The 22,004-nt window shown below is 40.8% G+C and overlaps 1 protein-coding gene and 1 long non-coding RNA gene across 4 annotated transcripts in view; one reads left to right on the plus strand and one right to left on the minus strand.

Moving 5' to 3' along the window:
• Positions 1-16,884, plus strand: GPRC6A (G protein-coupled receptor class C group 6 member A). 3 transcript variants are annotated; one of them, XM_039533067.1, is made up of 6 exons: positions 1-194; positions 6,595-6,898; positions 8,949-9,776; positions 12,262-12,474; positions 13,544-13,667; positions 14,949-16,884. In XM_039533067.1, the coding sequence occupies exons 1-6, from the start codon at positions 1-3 to the stop codon at positions 16,070-16,072; spliced, it is 2,787 nt and encodes a 928-aa protein (XP_039389001.1). In that variant the 3' UTR covers positions 16,073-16,884. The 3 variants fall into 3 exon arrangements, with proteins under 3 accessions (XP_039389001.1, XP_039389003.1, XP_039389002.1); XM_039533069.1 differs by having other exon boundaries at positions 8,949-9,260; XM_039533068.1 differs by lacking the exon at positions 12,262-12,474.
• Positions 10,812-22,004, minus strand: part of LOC120402436 — an 18,493-nt gene continuing 7,300 nt past the window's right edge. Inside the window, exon 4 of the long non-coding RNA XR_005597235.1 lies at positions 10,812-10,977. This is a non-coding gene — a long non-coding RNA (uncharacterized LOC120402436). The remainder of the gene's footprint in view (positions 10,978-22,004) is intronic.

Here is a 22,004-nt window from a genome sequence, read left to right on the forward strand (position 1 = left end):
ATGGCATTAGTTGCTTTGTTGATCCCCTGCTTTGTGATCAGCTTTGATGTCACCCACTCTTGCCAGAATGATGACAATTTTGTGGGTGCCAGTTCTCCCGGGGACATTGTCATCGGAGGTTTGTTTGCAGTTCATGGCAAAATGCTACATCCAGAAGAATACCCCATGAGACCAGTGATTCAGAATTGTGCTGGGTGAGTAACATTGCAAATAATACAAATGAAATACCAAGATGATATCACTGAAACCACTCATGAGCAGACATCAAAAATGCTTGATAAATTGCATTTCTGAATAATTATTTCTTAAAAACAGGTTAGTCTTGTGAATCCTCCCAGTAAGGGTGTGTGTGTGTGTACAGAGCACAGAGTAGTGTAATAATATGCTCCCCAGAAGATACTGTGACCAGCTGAACTTGGGGGTGACTCTTCCTCTGATCACCTGGATCTATTTACCCCTGGAAGCAAATGGCATTGGAGGTTGGGGATGAGTAATCTTTTTCATTTCAATTATCATTTTAGCTCTGATTTGTTTTTATTTGCCTAAACAGTACCCTTCTGTATTATTATTATTTATTGTCAGTAGTGCCTAAGAACCCTGATCCTGGACCAGTGCCTCACTGTGTTGGGGCCCTGTACAAACACAGAACAAATAGAGCTTAAAATCCATTGCAGTACCTTACATCTTAAGTATTGGTCATATAATAATACACCTCTACCCCGATATAACCTGACCCGATATAACACAAATTCGAATATAATGTGGTAAAGCACCGCTCCACACTCCGGCGGATCAAAGCAAGTTCAATATAACACAGTAAGATTTTTTGGCTGCTGAGGACAGTGTTAAATCGGGGTAGAGGTATATATCATTTGAACATGTTGTATTGGCCAGCACTGTATATTGTATATGTTCTAAATTATAGTATATTATTTTTATTGAAGGTGGAGAAATTGACTAAGGGAGAGGCTGTTCTAGATTTGATTCTAACAAATAGGAAGGAACTGGTTGAGTATTTGAAGGTGGAAGGCAGCTTGGATGAAAGTGACCATTAAAGGATAGTGTTCATGATTGTAAAGAATGACAGAGGGGAAAAACAGAATAAATAAAATGGACTTTAAGAAGGACAACTTTAGCAAACTCGAAGAATTGATAGGTAAGATACCATGGGAATCAAGTCTAAGGGGAAAAAAAGTTCAGAAGAGATGTCAGTTTTTAAAAGAGACATTATTAAAAGCAGAAGAGCAAACTACCCCAATGAGTAGACAAGATAGGAAGAGATCATGCTGGCTTATCTAGCTTATCCAGGATATCTTCAATGACCTGAAACTCAAGAAAGAGTCACAGAAAAAGTGGAAACTAAGTCAAATTACAAAGGATGAATATTTAAAAAAACAACACAAACATGCAGGGACAAAATTAGAAAGACCAAGGCACAAAATGAGATTACACTAGCTAGAGACATAAAGGGTAATAAAAAAACATTTTATGAATACATTAGAAGCAAGAAGAAGACCAAGGACAGGGCAGACCCATTACTCAATGATGAGGGAAAGACAATAACAGAAAACACAGTAATGGCCAAAATGTTAAATGCCTTTTTTTGTTTCAGTTTTCACCAAACAGGTTAGCAGTGATTGGATGACTAACAAAGTGAATATCAGTGTAAATAGGATAGGATCTGAGGCTAAAATATGGAAAGAACAAGTAGACAAGTTAGATGTCTTCAACTTGGCACAGCCTGACAAAATACATCCTAGACTGCTTAAGGAACTGGCCAAAGAGATCTCTGAGCCATTAGCAATTATCTTTGAGAGTTCGCAGAGGGTGGGAGAGATCCCAGAGGACTGGAAAGTTATCTATCTATAAAAAGGGGAATAAGGATACAGGGAATTATAGACCAGTCATCTTAACTTTGGTATCTAGAAAGATAATGGAACAAATAATCAATAGTCAAACAATCTATTTGTAAGCATCTAGAAGATAATAAGGTAATAAGTAAAAGTGAACATGGATTGATCAAGAACAAGTCATGTTAAACCAACCTAATAATCTTCTTTGACAGGGTAACAAATCTTGTGGATGGGAGTGGGGGAAAGCAGTAGATAATACGATATTTCTCAACTTTGGTAAGGTTTTTGATACTGTCTCACCTAACCTGTTCATAAGCAAACTAGAGAAATATAGCCTAGACAAACCTACTATAAGGTGGGTGCACAACTGGTTGGAAAACTGTACTCAGAGACTAGTTATCAATGGTTCAGTCAAGCTGGAAGGGCATATCAAGGGGTGTCTTGGATCCAGTTCTTTATAATGATATTGTACCTATCTCATAGAAATGGAAGGGACCATGAAAGGTCATCAAGTCCAGCCCTAGGGTCTTCACTAGCAGGACCAAGTACTGATTTTGCCCCAGATCTCTAAGTGGCCTCCTCAGGGATTGAACTCAGAACCCTGGGCTTAGCAGGCTAATGCTCAAACCATGCTATCCCTCCCCCATGCTAGTCAATATCTTCATTTGGATAATAGCACAGAGAGTACACATATAAAGTTTGCAGATGATACCAAGCTGGGAGGAGTTGCAAGTACTTTGGAGCACAGTATTAGAATTCAAAATGATCCTGACAAACTAGAGAAATGGTCTGAAATAAACAGGATGAAATTCAATAAAGACAAATGCAAAGTACTCCACATAGGAAGGAATAATCAATTACACAAATACAAAATGGGAAATGATTGCCTAGGAAGTAGTACTGCAGAAAAGGATCTGGGGTTATTGTGGGTCACAAACTGAATATGTTGCAACAATGTAATAGTGTTGCAATAAAAGCAAACATCATTCTGGGATATATTAGCAGGAGTGTTGTAAGTAAGACACAAGAAATAATTCTTCCACTCTATTCAGGACTGATAAGACCTCAGCTGGTATACTGTGTCCATTTCTGGGCACCACACTTTGGGAAAGATGTGGACAAGTTAGAGAAGAATCCAAAGGAGAGCAACAAAAATTATTAAAGGGTTAGAAAACATTACTAATGAGGAAAGGTTGGGGAGGAGGAGGGTTTTTTTAGGCTGGAGAGGAGAAGACTGAGGGGGAGACATGATAGTTTTCAAGTACATAAAAGTTTGTTATAAAGCAGAGGGTGATAAATTGTTCTCCTTATCTGCTGAAGCCAGGACAAGAAGTAATAGGCTTAAATTGTAGCAAGGAAGATTTGGGTTAGACATTAGGAAAAACTTCCTAACTGCAAGGGTAATTAAGCACTGGAACAAATTACCTTGGGAGGTTGTGGAATCACCATTGGGGTTTTTTAAGAATACAGTCTTAAGACTGTATTTTAACAATACATGTCAGGAATGGTCTACTAGGAGTATTATGAATAGGACATTAACAAACAGCAAAATAAATGCATAAATTAGGTAGCTGTTTGAAGTGTGTAAAATTATAATCCATTTTCACGTGAAAAAATATGTATTTGAAACACAAATAATGTGTGTTGAAACATAAAGTACTGTTTTTCTTTATCATTTATAAATTAAAAATGAGATCCTTGAAATAGTATTTTATTGAATTTCATAAAAGACCCAGGGTGGGATTTTGAAGAGTACCTAATGAATTAGGAGCAATGGCTTTCAATGGGACAAGTGATCCTAACTCACTCAGGCACTTTTCAAAATTCTGGCCCAAATCTATAGCCAGATACCGAAGCTCTTCATTAATCAAAGTTCTCAGTGGGTACTTTTGCTGAATAAGGACTGAGCAAGGATATTACGATTTGGTCTGCAAAAGTGAAAATCATAGAATCATAGAACAGCAAGGGACCTCAATAAGTCATCTACTCCAGTCTCATGCACTGAGGCAGGACTAAGTATTACCTAGACCAGAGGCGGGCAAACTACGGCCCGCGGGCCGGATCCAGCCCGGGAGCCATTTTAAACCGGCCCGGGGAGCAGGGTCGGGGGCCGCATCATGGGGCTCCCAGAAGCCGCAGCATGGCCCCGCTCCGTCTCCTATGCGCACCAATGGCCCCGCTACAATGGGAAATGTAGGGGCAGTGCCTGCAGACAGGGCAGCGTGCAGAGCTGCCTGGCCATGCCTCTGTGTAGGAGCCAGAGAAGGAACATGCTGCTACTTCCGGGAGGCACTTGAGGTAAGCCTGCACCCCTGAGCCTCTCTGCATGCTCCAACCCTCTGCCCCAGCCCTGATCTCCCTCCCGCCCTCCAAATCTCTCGATCCAAGCCCAGAGCACCCTCCTATACCACAAACCTCTCATCCCCAGCCCCACCCCAGAGCCTGCACCCCCAACCAGAGCCCTCACCCCCTCCTACACCCCAACCCCAATTTTGTGAGCATTCATGGCCCGCCATATAATTTCTATTCCCAGATGTGGCCCTCGGGCCAAAAAGTTTGTCCACCCCTGTCCTAGTAACTGTTTATGACTACAACTTTGTCAGACCCAGTGGTTTTCTTGTATGCTGATTTTTTAAATCCTGGTACAAACCGTCAATTTTCATTTTGAGTTCTGGGTTCAAAGGAACACAAAAATTGAAAGTGCAAATCATTTGAAATATTCAGGTGTCACCTGGTTTTGCATCACAATTATAAAAATTGCAAATTTTGAGCAATTTTGATGCAAAATCATAAATTCATAGATTCTAGGGCTGAAAGGGACCTTGAGAGGTCATCGAGTCCAGTCCCCTGCCCTCATGGCAGGACCAAATACTGTCTAGACCATCCCTGATAGACATTTATCTAACCTACTCTTAAATATCTCCAGAGATGGAGATTTCACATCCTCCCTAGGCAATTTATTCCAGTGTTTAATCACCCTGACAGTTAGGAACTTTTTCCTAATGTCCAACCTAAACCTCCCTTGCTGCAGTTTAAGCCCATTGCTTCTTGTTCTATCCTTAGAGGCTAAGGTGAACAAGTTTTCTCCCTCCTCCTTATGACACCCTTTTAGATACCTGAAAACTGCTAGCATGTCCCTTCTCAGTCTTCTCTTTTCCAAACTAAACAAACCCAATTCTTTCAGCCTGCCTTCATAGGGCATGTTCTCTTAGGGTGACCAGACAGCAAGTGTGAAAAATCGGGACAGGGGGTGTGGGGTAATAGGAGCCTATATAAGAAAAAGACCCCAAAATCGGGACTATCCCTATAAAATTGGGACATCTGGTCACCCTATGTTCTCTAGACTTTAATCATTCTTGTTGCTCTTCTCTGTACCCTCTCCAATTTCTCCACATCTTTCATAAATTGCTCCACTTAAAATTGATTCCAGCTTCACTCAAAGCCTTGTAAACCTTGCAGAACCTTGGCCAAGTGTGGAGATGAGGTAGTCTTAGGGTACGTCTATACTTACCTGCCGGGTCGACGCGTAGCGTTCGACTTCTCGGAGTTCAAACTATCGCGTCTAATCTAGACGCGATAGTTCGAACTCCGAACGCACTCCCGTCGACTCCGGAACTCCACCACCGCGAACGGCGGTGGCGGAGTCGACGGGGGAGCCGCAGACTTCGATTCCGCGGCATCTGGACAGGTGACTACTTCGAACTAAGGTAGTTCGAGTTCAGCTACGCTATTCGCGTAGCTGAACTTGCGTACCTTAGTTCGACACCCCCCCTTAGTGTAGACCAGGCCTTATTGTAAATATTTTGTACATCTCTACTTATGATTAAGGGTCTGATCCAATGAGAAACTTTCCACTGACTTGAATGAGCTTTGGATCAGGCCCTAAGAGCATCCACCCAAAAGCTATATGGGTTTCAGATTATAGTCTCAGAAATGTTTATTTCCCTAGAGTCTTTTCTCTTTCTGTTTAAGACCATAAGAACTTTAGTGTTGCCACACTAGGTTAAATCAATGGTCCACCTAGCCCAGTATCCTGTCTCGGACAGTGGCCAGTACCAGAGATTCAGGGGCATTCAAAGAACAGGGTAATTTTGGAGAGATCCATCCCTGTCTTCCCCTCCTGGCTTCTAGCTGTCAGAGGTTTAGGATTGCCCAAAGCATGGGGTTACATCCCTGACCATCTGGCTAATAGCCATTGATAGACCTATTCTCCATGAACTTATCTAGCTCTTTTTTGAACAATTATATTTTTGGCTATTACAACATCCTACAGCAATGAGTTCCACAGGTTAATTGTGCATTGTATGGAAAAAGTACTTCCTCGTCAGGTGTATGTTGAAGGAAAATGCTTCAAACAGAAAATTATGGCCAAATCCTCAGGCGATGTATGTTAGCGGAGAGCTCTGAATTCGACAGAGCTCTGCTATTTATACCAGCTGAGGATCTGGCTCATTAATGTATATAGTTTGACAATTGAATAGCAAGGTGTATTCTGCTTCTCCATCACATTCAAATTCATATTTACATTGTATTAAAGGTTTTGTGTTGGCTTCCTAAATCTCACATTTGAATGTGAGACAAAACAAACTAAATTTAATATTTTCCCCCAAAACCAAACAAATCACATGCAATAACAATTTTGACATTTCATTTTAGTGAATGTTAGGGGCTAAAGAACTGCTTCTGTTCCAGCCTTGATTCTGCAAATCTTTACTAAAGTAACAATTCTGTTTCATGACAGTTTCGAAATTCAAGTGTTTCTTCAGACTCTTGCGATGATGCATGCCATTGAAATGATCAACAATTCAACACTGTTATCTGGAATTAAACTGGGCTATGAAATCTACGACACTTGTGCAGAAGTTACAAAGGCCATGGGAGCAGCTTTGAGGTTCCTGGCTAAATTCAATGCTTCCAAGGACACAGTAGAATACAAATGTAACTATTCAGACTACATACCAAGAATTAAGGCTGTCATAGGTTCCAGCTACTCTGAAATAGCAATGGCAGTTTCAAGGCTATTGAACTTGCAACTAATCCCACTGGTAAGTTTGGGGCGATATTTTCATTTTGAATAGAGGACCAAATTTAGCAATGGTATAAGCAGGCACTGTGCCAGTTGAAATGAATGATAGTTGCACGTACGGATTTGGCCCAAAGACTTGTCTGCTGTCTTCACGAATCAAAGAGGGAAAGTGCTGCCAGTGCTGACACTGCAGTCACTCTCTTGCAGTTATTCAATGGAAGGACATAAAGCAAGAGCCCTCATTTGCCCTCTAAACCAGGGGCTGGGGAAACTGAGGGCCTGATCCGAAATCCACTGAAGTCAGTGAGTGTCTTACTTAGTCTGGGGTGACTGTGTTAGTGTCTTGCCCTGTGCTGAAAAAAGACGAAGATCTAGTTTGGGGATAAATCTGGAAATTCTCCTCTCCTGCTCCATAGAGCATCCAAGGATTGGTGGAGCACATGGTGCCCAAGCCACATCCTCCCTGCAGCCAAATATCCTTCTCCATCCCTGACGTGGAATCCGTGAGAATGGAATGGAATCAATGAGACTGCTCACATGTTTAAATTTAGGCACATGCTTCAGTATCTGCCTTTGGGATGCTCCAGTGGTGCAAAAGGGGTGGAATTGGGGGCCAGGATCTAGTCCTGAATATACTGCTAACAGTACGGAACACATCACTTTGACTATATAATAGGACATAGTAATTAGAGAGATAGGAAAAGACATGTAAGATCACTAAATCCCTCTGCAATGATAGGATGGGATCGTGCTCTCCAGCTCCCCTATTGGGCAGATACTAAACTGATCCTAAACTTGATCTTAATCAAAAGGCAGGTTATGGGAACAAATCATATATTGGCATAGGGAGATGGGAAAGATGACCTAATAGAAGCTTTTCCCATCACTAATTTCTATAATCAGCTAACAACAATAATAGTTGGTATCAACCAGCCTGGTCGTCCTTCCCTTGTTGGCAAGTTTGTATTTATTTTGACAGTTAAGATGCCAAGGACGACAGGGAATGTGTGCAAAGGAAAATCCCCAAAGACAAACAGGGATTAAAAGTTACTTTGGTTTAAGTTAAACTTTTCCACTCATAGATATCTGAGTTATAGTCCATGGAATCAGTGCATCAGCTAGTTTTATAAAGGAGTTTGTCTCACTCTTTCTGGAACTACACTTTCCAACTATTTGCTACTATTTTCTCAGGGATGTTCCGCCTGAGATTGTATATTTATTTAAAATTAATTAAAGTTCTGATAAATGAATATGTATCTTTGTAAACGGTTCTGCCAGGCTTGGTGATAGTTGTGCCCTACAAAGACTAAGGATATCAACAGTTTGAACAGTAACTATTTGAATACTTCCAAAAATGTTGATTAGTATTTTTTAATAGCAGGTTGACGTCATCTGAACAAAGTTTATCTGTAAAATAAAATGACAGTACTAGCATAGTTGTCATTTCTTCTTTTAACACCAGATCCTTAGCCATCATTAAGATCCCTCTGTGCCACCAGAGTAGGCCAAAGGACCAGAACCATCTAAATACCATCTAAATACCATCTAAAGGTATTTAGATGCCTAAAGATGCAGATAGGTGCCTAGGCACTGTTGAAAATCCCACTAGGCACCTGTTTGCATCTTTAGTTCCCTAAATACCTTTACAAATCTGGCCCAGAGTCCTCACACCAGCCCTAAATAGTCAGCTGATCTTTCCCCTGACATGGAGGAATCCTCATCCAGCTTTGCATCACCCATGCCAATTGTCTAACTTACTGGGAATGTTGGGGACAGCAAAAGGGTAGGGAGGAGGGAGGTTCAGGTCATGACAGGGTGGAGGTGGAGTGTGATGAACCGGGTGATCCCGGGCTGCTGGGAATGTCCTTGAGGCCCCCAGCCAGCCCCAGGATTGGGGGAGGCAGAAAGATGGCTTAGAGCCACCTTTGCTTCTCCCACGCACAGCTGCATCAGGCTCAAGCTTGGCACACCTGAGGATTAAACCTTTAGTTCAAAGCACAGCTTGGGATCTCTTGGCATCTACTCAGAATTCACAGTTTCTGTAACTGAAATGTTCTGTCCCTTCCTAGGTTAGTCACGCATCAAGTGCTGAAATCCTCAGTGACAAAATCCGCTTTCCTTCCTTCTTACGCACTGTGCCTAGTGATTTTTATCAGACGCGAGCAATGGCCCGCTTGATCCACAGGTCTGGATGGAACTGGATTGGATTAATAGCCACCGATGATGACTATGGGCGATCTGCTCTGGAGAGCTTTGGGATACAGGCCATGGCAAACAATGTCTGTATTGCTTTTAAAGAAATGTTGCCAGCCTATCTCTCTGATGGCACCATTAATGCCAAAGTTAATCAAGCACTCGAGAAGATTGTCCAGGAAACCAGGGTAAATGTAATCGTTGTCTTTCTCAGACAATTCCATGTAACAAAATTATTTAGAAAAGCAATTGAGAGGAACATACATAAAATCTGGATTGCAAGTGATAACTGGTCAGCTGCCGTCAAGATTACTACCATTCCCAACATCAAGCACCTTGGAACAGTCGTGGGATTTGCATACAAAAGTGAAAACATGTCTACGTTTCATGACTTCTTGAAAACCCTGCATTTGCAACCCACTGAAAACAACATGTTCTTAAAAGAATATAGTGTGCTTTTGTCAACCTGCGCACATGTGGAGGACCAGGATTTGAACAAGTGCATTTCAAATTATTCTCAGGAGAATTTGATCTACGAGGCTGGGATGTGCAGTCAGAGCTGGAGAGATGATTTTCTGAGGGCCAACATTGAGCCAGGATTTATCCAAAGTACTATGCTCGCAGTCCATGCTATTGCATATGCTGTACGGGAGCAGTGCAAAGACAGAGACTGCAAGAATCCTGTTGCTTTTGCTCCCTGGGAAGTACGTTTATGATACTTCTGCATTTCTTCCTCTATGAACACCATTCATTCCCTAGTTCTTCTTTGTTACCCATATTCACTAGCTGTGCACTTCTGTCCTCTTGTTACTGTGTAACCTACTCTTTCCCACCAGAAACCTGTTCCCTGAATTGAGGCACATGGGTACATGTTTAGTCCTTCCTTCACTGCTGCTATGCCAATTTAAACCAAAGTTTGTATACTAGAGATTGGTCAGACATCTTAGATACAATCAGAACAATCTAATCAATCTATTTTTAAGACGTTAAACAGCCACTACTTTAGTATCTGAACATCTCCCAGGTACTAAAGACCCAGAGGCTGCATACCAATTTAACAATATGCAGTGGATGCTCTTGATAGATGGGATTATTAGAGAAGAAGTTATTCAAAGCATTTCCCACTTCCTCCCAACATTACCTCCATCTTGCCTGGGTTCAGTTGTCTTTCATCTGACATGAACCTTCACCTGAAAGTCAAACTGAAGCAAACCATTCTTTTGTATGTGTATGTGTTAATCTTGATTTTACGCTGGAGTGAATGACAGGAAAAGCAGGCCCTGATATCTTTGGGATGAGTAAAGTATTCTGCCTAATACCCATCTGGTTTTGGGGGTGGGTGGAGTGGGGAAAGAGCAGGAGAAATCAGACAAATAAACCTGACCTGACCTTTTACCGAAGTACCTGGTCAGGCCTATTCACTTCTACACACTTTTACTGGGATTGTTAAACAAAGATCATTTAAAAGGCAAACAAACTCTGAAGCACCCTGACCTGTTGTGACCTGTTATCCCAGGTCAGGGCAGGTCAAACCAAGATAGAGATTGAAGAAAATATCAACTTTTTACATAAACTTTTAAACACAAAGGACCTGGTATAAGTGGCTACAACTTTACTAACTGCAGTGGAATTGCATTCATATCACAGCTGAATTTATAGTCCAAAACCTATAGGGCATAGGAATTAACCTGTTTAGAGTCCAAGACACAGAAGGAGTTGCGAGAGTTGACTAATATGCACTGCTTTGAAAATGTATCCCTTAGGGTTCACGCTTAAGCCCACGAGCAGGTATATTCAAAGTTTAGGCTGAAACGGAATCTTTAGCACATCTCCCTGTACTGAGAAATCACGAGGTCAGTGGAGATTCAGCCTTTGCAACTAACTGGTTCCAGTTGACATATGATCCTAGACAAATCAGAAAGAGACAATTATTCAAAAGTGGTCTCTAATTTGGGATTTCTCTGTTTCTGGGTACCCAAACATCAAAGGCCTGATTTTCAGAGGCATTGAGTTCTGATTACATCTGGATTTCTAGGCACTCAATGCCTCTGAAAATCAGGCACAAGGTGTCTGAAGTTAGACATCAAAAAACCTGAGGCACCCAAAGTTAAAGGCTACTTTTGAAACTTTGGCCTCAGCCTCTTAGTAACTTAGGGCCTGATGCTCCTCTCATATACACTAGTGAAAATTAGGCAGAATTCTATTAAAGATAAACTTTGCACTTACGCCACTGTAGTATGAATGAAGGTATAGTTACGCTAGTATCAGAGGGGTAGCCGTGTTAGTCTGGATCTGTAAAAAGTTATCTCTAGACTGATTCTTGCCTGCATATTTATACCTGTCTCTGGAAATTTCCACTACATGCATCTGACGAAGTGGGTATTCACCCACAAAAGTTCATGCTCCAATACGTCTATTAGTCTATAAGGTGCCACAGGACTCTTTGTCGCTAGTTACACTAGTGTAACTGAGAGCAGAAACTGGCCTAACACATTTGTATTCGAAGGAATGGTTCTTTGATTGTATTCAAACAGAAGATGTTTGTATAAGAAAATGTAATTACTTGAAAGGCTGTTAACTTCAAAATTCCCTCTCAGCCCCATCCTGTAACCGTGGCATTAGATGACTCATCTTAATCAGAGTCACATTTGAAAAATGTTAGAATTGGATATGGATCTGAACAATCCCAGAGCTTTGGGAGAGTTTGGATCTGGATCCATATCTGAGTCTAAACTCTGTCCATCTCTACCTCAGATACAGCTGAACAATAATGGCTGGCATCAGCCAGGGCAAGTTCTGTACAAGAGGATCGTTCTTGAAGGCCTTCTCCATTGCTTGTCAGCAGGATCTTCTCCTTTCCCCATTGTACCAAACTGTCACAAGCTGGACACGCAATAATATGAGCATTTGTGTGATTATATAAAGTAATGATAAGAAAACTGCTTTTTATGTATATACGCCAAAAGGGACCTGTATGATTGTCTTGTTTGGCCTCCTGCCTAATGTAATTCTATGGCCTGTGTTATGTAGGTCATATGAGATGATCATAATGGTTCCTTCTGATTTTAAGATTTTTATGTTCCTAAAAGCAGTATATCTTATCTTTATGCAATCATATAAATAATAAACTAGATCCATTTTACCAAACTGAAAGGAAATTGATTTGTTTGCTTATTTTTACTGCTACAGCTGCTTGAAGAACTTAAAAAAGTAACTTTCAGTGACAATGAAAAAGAAGTTCATTTTGATGCCAAAGGAGACCTTAACATGGGATATGATGTACTTCTCTGGAAGGAAATCAGTGGCCACATGGTGATCACTGAGATAGCAGAATATGACCTGCAGGAAGATGACTTTATCTTCAAGGATGAGGAGAAAGAAATGGAGTTTCTGAATTTAAAGGTATCTGGAGGACACACTGTAAAATGTGAAAGTGTTAGTGAACAAAATATGGTTTGGGAAGTTTGTTCCATGCCCTTGCCCTTCTTCTGCAGAATATAGCACTTGGGGTATGTATTTAATATTCACTTCACATGTACTTAGTATTATTAGTGAAGATTCCTCCCGGATGTCATGTTCAAATGCTCCATTACTTTAGAGACAGATTCTGCCACTCAGCTTTACTCTGACTAATACCTTGATCTGCGAGTGGTCTCAATTATTTCAGTTGAAACATTGCTGAGATCCAGCTCCTCCTATAGATGCTTTCCTATTGGACAGTTTACAAGTTACGTCTGTCCTAAGACTTCTATTGAAGAACTTGATAGTTTTGTTCTAATTTAAAAAGTAATTATGTAGAAATGTCAACTTCTTAGCAAAGCATCTATTCTTTTTGTTTATGGTCTCTTTAGTGACAAAAATAAGCCTTTGTTGCTCTTTGCTTCTACTAACCTTGCAGAGTCAACACAGCTAAAAAAGAGTGTACTAAAATTATGTTCCTTCTGGTGCCTTATCGATAGAACTGTTGTCCAACCCCATTGCTGTTTTTTGGGATTGTGCGGGAAACAGCCCCAATCAGTTACACCTGGACAACATTATTATCTTCAGTGGAGTTGCACAGATGACACTGAGGGCAAAATGTGATTGCCCAGCTGTGATTGAACACCTGATCTGATATAAAACCTATATTACTGGTGATGATGCAAAAGAAAGTACCCAAAGGTCAGATTCAGGGTCAAATTTTTAAAAGCATCAAAATGATTTAGAAGCCCAAGTCCCATTTTCAAAAATGACTTATGGGATTTGCGAAGTTATCAGTTACAAACTCCCCCATATTTTTACTTGTAAAATGAAAACATATAGAAAGTATTGAGACAATAAACATGGAGCCCTACAATGCAATGTTTACAGAGTCATTTGTAGGTTGTATTAAAATGCTGTTTAATAGCAAAGAGTTTGATCAAACCGTAGAATGACCCGAGTGATTTTGTGCCTAGTTTGTGTTTTGTTTGTTTTCTCCATAACACTGCAGACAGTTAAATCAACGTGCTCCAGGAACTGTAGACCAGGGCAAATGAAGAAGGTTTCAGCAAGTCCGCACACATGCTGCTATGAGTGTGTGAACTGCCCAGAAGACCATTATACTAATCAGACAGGTAATGAATTATGATCCAAATAAAGCATTTGTTTTATTCATGTACAGTATATGCTTTGGAAATCTGGAAAAAACTTGTAATGAGATAAATATATTTTTCTACATTCAGTGCCCTAAATACACAGGGCAGGAGTATTCAGCACACAACTCAGTTTACATTTTTTTTTAAAAATCAGTTCTTTCAAAGCTAAGGTGATTAGATGCCCCAATTCACTGGGTTTGTTCTGGGATTGAGAGACAGTCCTGCTACCATATATGGTTCTGTTTAAGGTAGAAATGGCTTGAACCCAAAATCTGGATTCAAACACCCTTGAACTTTAAGAAAATTCAGATACAGATCCAAACTGACCCTTTATCTAATCCTGACCTCTCTAATGGACTGAATCAAACCTCCAATTCAAATAGCCCCAAATTTAGGATCTGATTCTACAACTGGATCCATGTAAGTGGAGGTCTATTGACTTCATCGAGGCATCATTTGGGCACAGGGGATTAATCACGTGGATCCAATGATAGGATCAGGGCCTAAGTTTGCATTTCTGGATCACTTCTCCTTAAAACTAGAACAGGGTCCTCCTAGTCGTTCTGCAGTACATCCATTTCAATATAAGTACTGTGGGTATTAGTTTTGGTTCCCAAACACGTTTTGTCTATAATGGGAGTACTGTCAGGTTAGAGTATACAATAATATCTCCTAGATGCACGTAGGATGAGGACTTCAATACTGCCTTCAGTACCAGTACCTAATTTTAATAAAGCTTTTAAAAATGGGGAGTGAAGAGTAGAGGAGGGAAAGGAAAAAAGTGGTCTTAAGAAATTGTTCAATACCATATGTTTTGAACATTCTGATAGCAACCAGCAGTAAACTACCCTCTTTTTATGCTGTTCATAGAAACCAAAGCATTTGCAAAATTTCTCTGCAAAGCATTTTACAGATATGTTCAACAGAGCTGTGCCAAAAGGTAGCCCAGTTACAATACAGTTAGACTTTTAAAGGGCAAACTAGAGTAGTGTCTCTCCTCACTATTGTATTTTGAAAAGGTGTCTGTAAAATGAAAATTACTGTAGGGTATTCAGAAGTTTCCCACACAGTAGAAATAGAATTTCTAGAGGAATTATAGTTCCAAGTATCCAGGAGGTAATAGGTTTAATTTAAAGGGTATTATTATGGGTCCCAGATAAAACAACATTTGTCCTGTTCTAGAGCGCAGAATAAACCCTCTGACTCTGATAATCGGCCTACTTTGGGCTTGCTCAGTAATCTCCACTTCTCTCCTTTTAGATATGGATTACTGCTTTCTGTGCAACAACAAAACTCACTGGTCGCCTGTGAACAGTACTACATGCTACAAAAAGACAGTCGAATACCTCAGCTGGAATGACTGGTTTGCTATTTTGCTAATAATCCTCTCTGGCCTTGGAGTTGTGTTGATTTTTGCAATTAGTACAATATTTACTAGAAACCTGGCTACCCCTGTCGTAAAGGCATCCGGTGGTTTAACTGTTTGTTATGTTATTCTCCTCTGCCACTTCTTCATTTTTGCTAGCACTGGCTTTTTCATTGGTGAGCCCAGGGAATTCAAATGCAAAACCCGGCAAGCTTTCTTTGGCATTAGCTTCGCACTCTGCATTTCGTGTATTTTAATGAAGTCACTGAAAATTTTACTGGCCTTCAGCTTTGATCCAAAATTACAGAATTTTCTGAAGTGTCTCTACAAACCTGTTCCTATTGTGGTCACCTGCACTGGAATTCAAGTTGTCATTTGCACTTTTTGGGTAATATTTAGAAGCCCTTTTGTTGAGCAAAATTTCTTTATCCGAAGGGTTATTATACTGGAATGTAATGAAGGTTCTATTGTGGCTTTTGGGGTCATGTTAGGCTACATAGCTGCTCTGGCCTTTATTTGCTTCATATTTGCCTTTAAAGGCAGGAAATTACCTGAGAATTACAATGAAGCTAAATTCATAACCTTTGGCATGCTCATTTACTTCATAGCTTGGATTACATTCATCCCTGTCTATACAACTACGTTTGGTAAATACCGGCCAGCAGTTGAGATCACTGTTATTTTAATATCAAATTATGGAATCCTATGCTGCACCTTCCTTCCTAAGTGCTATATCATTCTTTATAAGCAAGAAACAAACACAAAATCTGCATTTCTCAAAATAATTTACAACTATTCCTCCAAAAGTGCAGGCTGCCTTACGGTAAGCCAAATTTCTTTGGAGTCTAACTGTACCACCCCCCAGTATCCCATCACAAACTCTTGCTGTAAAGCTGAAAAAACCTCTGTGAATGGCAACTGCCACTTTGAAGTCTCCAAACATAGTCTGATAAGAGAGAACATTCCTCCAAAAAATACCGCTGGGACAATATCAAGGAAAAGACTGTCTAGCATATGACTATGTAGCATTGGAGCAGCTAGATAGGGAAAGAGTAATTTCAGGAAGCCAGCTCTTCTCCAGGTCTCCTGCCCCTTGGCTCTCCACAAGGCCCTGTCCCGCCCACATAGGATGCATAAACAGCTGCACATTGGCATGACAATTCAGGAGACAGCCAAAAAAAAACCACCCCACAAAAACTAAACACCACCAACCATCACATCCTATCCTCAGGCAGAAAGAGGAGAGTGAAAGTGCTCAGATGCCAGGGTGATAAGTAACCAAAGAGACAGACTTGTATAAAAAAGAAAGCCTTCCCCACAGTTCTGTATCTGCATTTATTGTCAGTCCCTTTCTCTCCCCCAAATCCTCACACACAGACTGTAGCTCCCATGCATTAAGGAGGGAAGAATATGTCAAGAGAACCTGTCCCAGATTGCTTGTCCAGAGGTGTCATCTTTTTCCAAAGAAGGAAACTCTGTGTTAAAACATGATAATGGCACTTACTTCAACACTAAAGAATTCCCCCATCTCATTTGGATAAATCATTCGATGGCTGGGATCAATGAAAAATGTCATGAAAATTTTAGCTTTTATAATACTAGAAAAGAAGTCTTGAAAGAAAAATGACAATGAACTCTTTCTGACACCAAGAAACAGCACAAAGTTTGACTGATATTAAATAAGATTGTAAAGAACAGTTGGTTAGTTATGCCATTAACCTGCAAAATTGGAAAATATCACTTTATATTTTAACTTCTATGCAATGGTAGTCCAGAATTTCACAGATTTCGTAAATATAACTTTGGGATAGTGGGCCTCATTCTCACTTATACAAGCATAAATCATAAGTAACTTGAAGACAAGGAAGATCAAAATCAGGCTCACTGATTCCGGTGTCATTTTACTTACATCTCTATTAGCAATCTACTAAACATGAAAATGAATACTTTTATATTATATTTTTGTAGTGTTTTAACAGTGTCTATTAAAACAAATCTTTGATTTTTGTGCTAAAATAGGCAATTCAGTATGCTATTTTTCTTATTATAGATCACTTTCAACTATAAGCATATATAACACAGTGATTTTGACATGAAAACGTACACTCATTTATAATGAGTGTGAATTATACAGGTGCAACTTATGTTCAGGAATGAGCAATTGTGCGTACAATTTCTGAGCCTGATTAAAAGTATATCTGTATATATAATTGTATATATGATTGCTGCTCATACATCACAATGTGGGTAAGAATTCTGTTCTGAATGTAAAACTTTTTGTATTGTAAATCTGAAATTGCTGGAGTTTAGCTGCTTCTGCAACAGCAAAACTCATGAAAAAGAGAGAAACAAAGCTCATGCTAAGCTGGTCATTTTTTAGCATCTGGCCAGCCGAAGGCATATATGTTGAAGGCCACTGTAGGCATATATGTATGTTGCTTTCAGAAATTTTAAGACTAGGATGTCTTGAACATATAAGGAAATGATATGATTAATGTAATAAAAGGTATTATTTAAAACAGTGTTTGTTTGTTTTATTTCCTTATCTCTCCCTCAGAACTTTTGCTCAGCTTCGAATAAAAAGAATATTTAGCTCAAATTTATTAATAATTAATATTAATTATTATTATTACTTGTATTTCCATAGTGCCATAGGGCCCTAGTCATGGACCAGGACCCTGCTGTGCTAAGCACCGTACAAACACAGAACAAACACAGAACAAACATAGAAAGCCCCAGTGCTTTGCACCCATACATATCAGCGTATTTTAGGCATATTGTTTAAAAGCTGAATGTGATTGAGGACAGGGGCAAGGTGTGGGGGTGGGAGCAGGGGGCAGGCCATGAGGCAAAAACACATTAAACCATAGAAAACATAGAAATGTACAGCTAGAAGGGATCTTGAGAGGTCATCTAGTCCACTGCACTGAAGCAGGATGAAGTATAACTAGACCATTCTTGATGGGTGTTGCTCCAACCTATTCTTAAAAACCTCCAATGACGGCGATTCTTCAACCTTTCCCGGAAATCTATTTCAGAGTTTAACTACCTTAGAGTTTGAAAGTTTTTCCTATTACCTAACAAATATCCCTTGCCGCAGATTAAGCCCATTACTTTTTGTCTGACCTTCAGAGGACATAGAAAACAATTCATCACAGTCCTCTTTATAACAATCCTTAACTTATTTGAAGACTGTTATCAGGTCCCCACCTCAGTCTTCTTTTCTCAAGACTAAACATGCCCAGTTTTTATACCCTTGTCTTATAGGTCAAGTGTTCTAAGCCTTTTCTCATTTATTTTGCTTTCCTCTGGACTCTCCAATTTATCCATATCATCTCTAAAGTGTGGCACTCAGAACTGGACACAGTACTACTGCTGAGGCCTCACCAGTGCTGAGTAGAGTGGGACAATTACCTCCCAGGTCTTACATACAGCACTCCTGTTAATACAGCCCAGAATGATATCAGTTTTTTTTGCAGCTGCATCACTTTGTTGACTCATTTTCATTTTGTGATCCACTATAACCCTAGATCCTTTTCAACAGCACCACCTGGTGGTTAATCCCCATTTTGTAGCTGCGCATTTAATTTTTCTTCCTAAGTGAAGTACTTTGCATTTACCTTTATTGAATTTCATCTTGTTGAATTCAGAGCACTTTTCCAATACGTCAAGGTCATTTTGAGTTCTAATCCTGTCTTCCAAAGTGCTAGCAAATTCCCCCCTATCCCCAGGTTGGTGTCATCTGCAAATTTTATAAGCATACTGTCTACTCCATATACAAGTCATTAATGAAAATATTCAATAGTACCAGACCCAGGACTGACTCCTGTGCAACCCCACTAAATATGCCCTCCCAGTTAGATAGCACACCATTGATAACTACGCTTTGACTACTATCTTTCAACCAGTTGTGCACCTTATAGTAATTCTGTTTAGGACACGTTTCCCTAATTTGCTCATAAGAAGGTCACGTGAGACTGTGTCAAAAGCCTTACTATATCACATCTACTGCTGCCTCCCACCCACTAGAACTGTCAAAGAAAGAAATAAGGTTGTTTTGGCATGATTTGGTCTTGACAAATCCATGTTGGCTATTCTTTATAAGCCTATTATCGTCTATTCTGTGGCCTGCGTTGTGCAGGAGGTCAGACTAGATGATCATAATGGTCCCTCTGACCTTAAAGTCTATGAATCTATAAATTGCTTGTTTAATAATTTGTTCCAGTATCTTTCCATGTATCAAAATTAGGCTGACTGGTCTATAATTCCCCAGGTCCTCTTTGTTTACCTTTTCAAAGATGGGTGCTATGTTCACATCTAATTTATCTTAGTATTCTTTAATCTGTTCTCTCCCTGTTTTGGCTTGAGTTCCTTCTGTGAGAGAGTTTGGTAGCAATATGTTTTGGGGGGTTATAGTGGTAACATGTCTCATCCATTCTGGGAGGCATGGGGGAGAAATGGAGAGGAGTTGTGCCCTGCTGAACCTCCAGGCCTCAAGCCCATCCACTGCTCCTCCCTCCAGGACCATTCTTCCTCCACACATATCTGTGTTCTGCCCAGGCACTGAATCCCCCATCATGGCCTTCTGCTCCCCAGCCCCATGACTGCCTCCCTGGCTCCCCAGTTCTGTGCAAGGCACCACTTGTAAGTCCAACAATGTAGCTGATAAGACTTGACAATTCTGCTTGCTATTTTTAGCAGAACTAGTAAAGGATATGCCAAGTTATGTTAAGTGATATGTGGAAATGTCCAAAGCAGCCTGTCTGGGAGAAATCATCAGACCATATGTTTGTGTGAAGTGGCTGCAGCTGGAGGCCACACCCCAAACTGAACAGGGCTTATAAGAAGGCAGGGAAGCCAGGAGCAGTCAGTCTCTCTCTGCTTCCAGAGGGAGATGGGCCTGGCTGCTTAGAGGTTGAAAAGGTACCTATGGTGAAGCAGGGCTGGGGAAGGGCTGAGGAGCCTGCAGTCTGTCCCAGGGTGTGGAGCTAGACCATGACTGTCAGCGGCCACTACTGAGGCAAAGTGGGGATAGTAGGGCACCAGGTCCTGGACTGGAAGAAGAGCTAACCAGTAGGAGGCGCCGCGTATTTTTAAATGTTTCCTTTGCCAAGGACAATGTATAATAATAATTTATAATAATTTGTATTCCCATAGCACATAGGAGCCCCAGTCATGGACTCAGAGCCCTGTTGTATTAGGAGCTGAACAAACTCAGAACAGTCTCTGCCCCAAGGAGCTTACAATTTAAGTATAAGACAAAAGACAACCAATGGGTACAGACGGATGGGTGAGTACAAGGAAACAATGAGTTAATATTGGGGGTGGGATTAGTTAGGAGGGGATCAGCTAAATGGGAAGGGAAGGAGGTGAAGTGGACAAGGCAGAGGAGAAGACAATAAGTAGGGCATGTGTGGAGTGAAGCTGAGATGAAGAGACTGGAGGGAGGAGAAAGGGAAGGTTGGAGCAAATAGCCAGTCAGCATAGGCAGAGAAAGAGAACACTCCATAGTTTTGACTGAAGGTGAAAAAGGGCCCTCTTCTGTAGCTACCGGCTAGAGTCTGGCTGGCACCTCTTGAGAGTTCTCCCACAAGGCCTTGTTGTTGGGGGGGAAAGGGAGGCACTGCCTGGCTCCCAGAAACAAACAAACAAAAAACTAATAGAACATTCAGTTGTCCTAGGAAGAGTTAATGCAGGGGTAGGCAACCTATGGCACACGTGCCAAAGGCAGCACGTGAGCTGATTTTCAGTGGCACTCACACTGCCTAGGTCCTGGCCACTGGTCCGGGGGGCTCTGCATTTTAATTTAATTTTAAATGAAGCTTCTTAAACATTTTAAAAACCTTATTTACTTTACATACAACAATAGTTTAGTTATATATTATAGACTTATAGAAAGAGACCTTTTAAAAACATTAAAATGTATTACTGGCACGCGAAACCTTAAATTAGAGTGAATAAATGAAGACTCGGCACACCACTTCTAAAAGGTTGCCAACCCCTGAGTTAATGTGTCAGTTTTGGAGGCGCATTTCCACCACAAAAGTGTGAAAAACTTCTTTAAAACAACCTCCACTCTCTTAGTGTGGAAGAACCCTGCCATTCATTGTCACAATGACAGCTGATGTTTTGGGATGTTTTTAAAGACATGCACTTGTAACAGCAGCAGGAGTTACACACACATACACACCTGCCCCTACCCCTTAAACATTATAATGACCACAGAAAGCTCCAGCATGGAATTTTCATTGCTTGAAGTTAGCGAGAAGTTGTTCTGTTAGGGGCAGGGGCGGCTCCAGGCCTCAGCACGCCAAGCGTGTGCCTGGGGCGGCATGCCCTGGGGGGCGCTCTGCCGGTCACCGGGAGGGCGGCAGGCAGGCAGCCTTCAGCGGCATGCCTGCGGAGGGTCCGCTGGCACGCCTGTGGGAGGTCCACTGGAGCCGTGGGACCAGCGACTGGCAGAGCGCCCCCCCGTGGCATGCCGCCGTGCTTGAGGCGGCGAAATGTCTAGAGCCGCCTCTGGTTAGGGGAATGAAATAACAGCTAATTAAATGACAAACTCTCTTAGCTTATTATAATAAGCACAAGCCACTAAATGATTGCCATTTGGAGCCATATATAATCACAATACACAAGATCTCTGGGGGGAAAAATATCAAAAACAAAAACCCCTTGAAATATACATAATGTATAGTGTATAAGTTACATGCTACCTGACTAAACTCTGATTTGGGAAATAAAAATTGACTCAGATACTAAGGCATTTAATGTCTCTTTCCCTTAACTATAGATTGATCCAAAAATAGCTGTCCATGTTGACATGTAGCATAGGGGAGGGCAAGTACTCAAGAACTAGGACATGATCATTCAAAACAGTGCACTCTTATGTCAACAGGACAATACAAGAAAAATTGTACCTTGGGAGCTGTCCATTTTGCTGCAGATCCTAA

The sequence above is a fragment of the Mauremys reevesii genome, linkage group 3 (assembly GCF_016161935.1).
Source record: "Mauremys reevesii isolate NIE-2019 linkage group 3, ASM1616193v1, whole genome shotgun sequence".
Taxonomy (NCBI): Eukaryota; Metazoa; Chordata; order Testudines; family Geoemydidae; genus Mauremys; species Mauremys reevesii.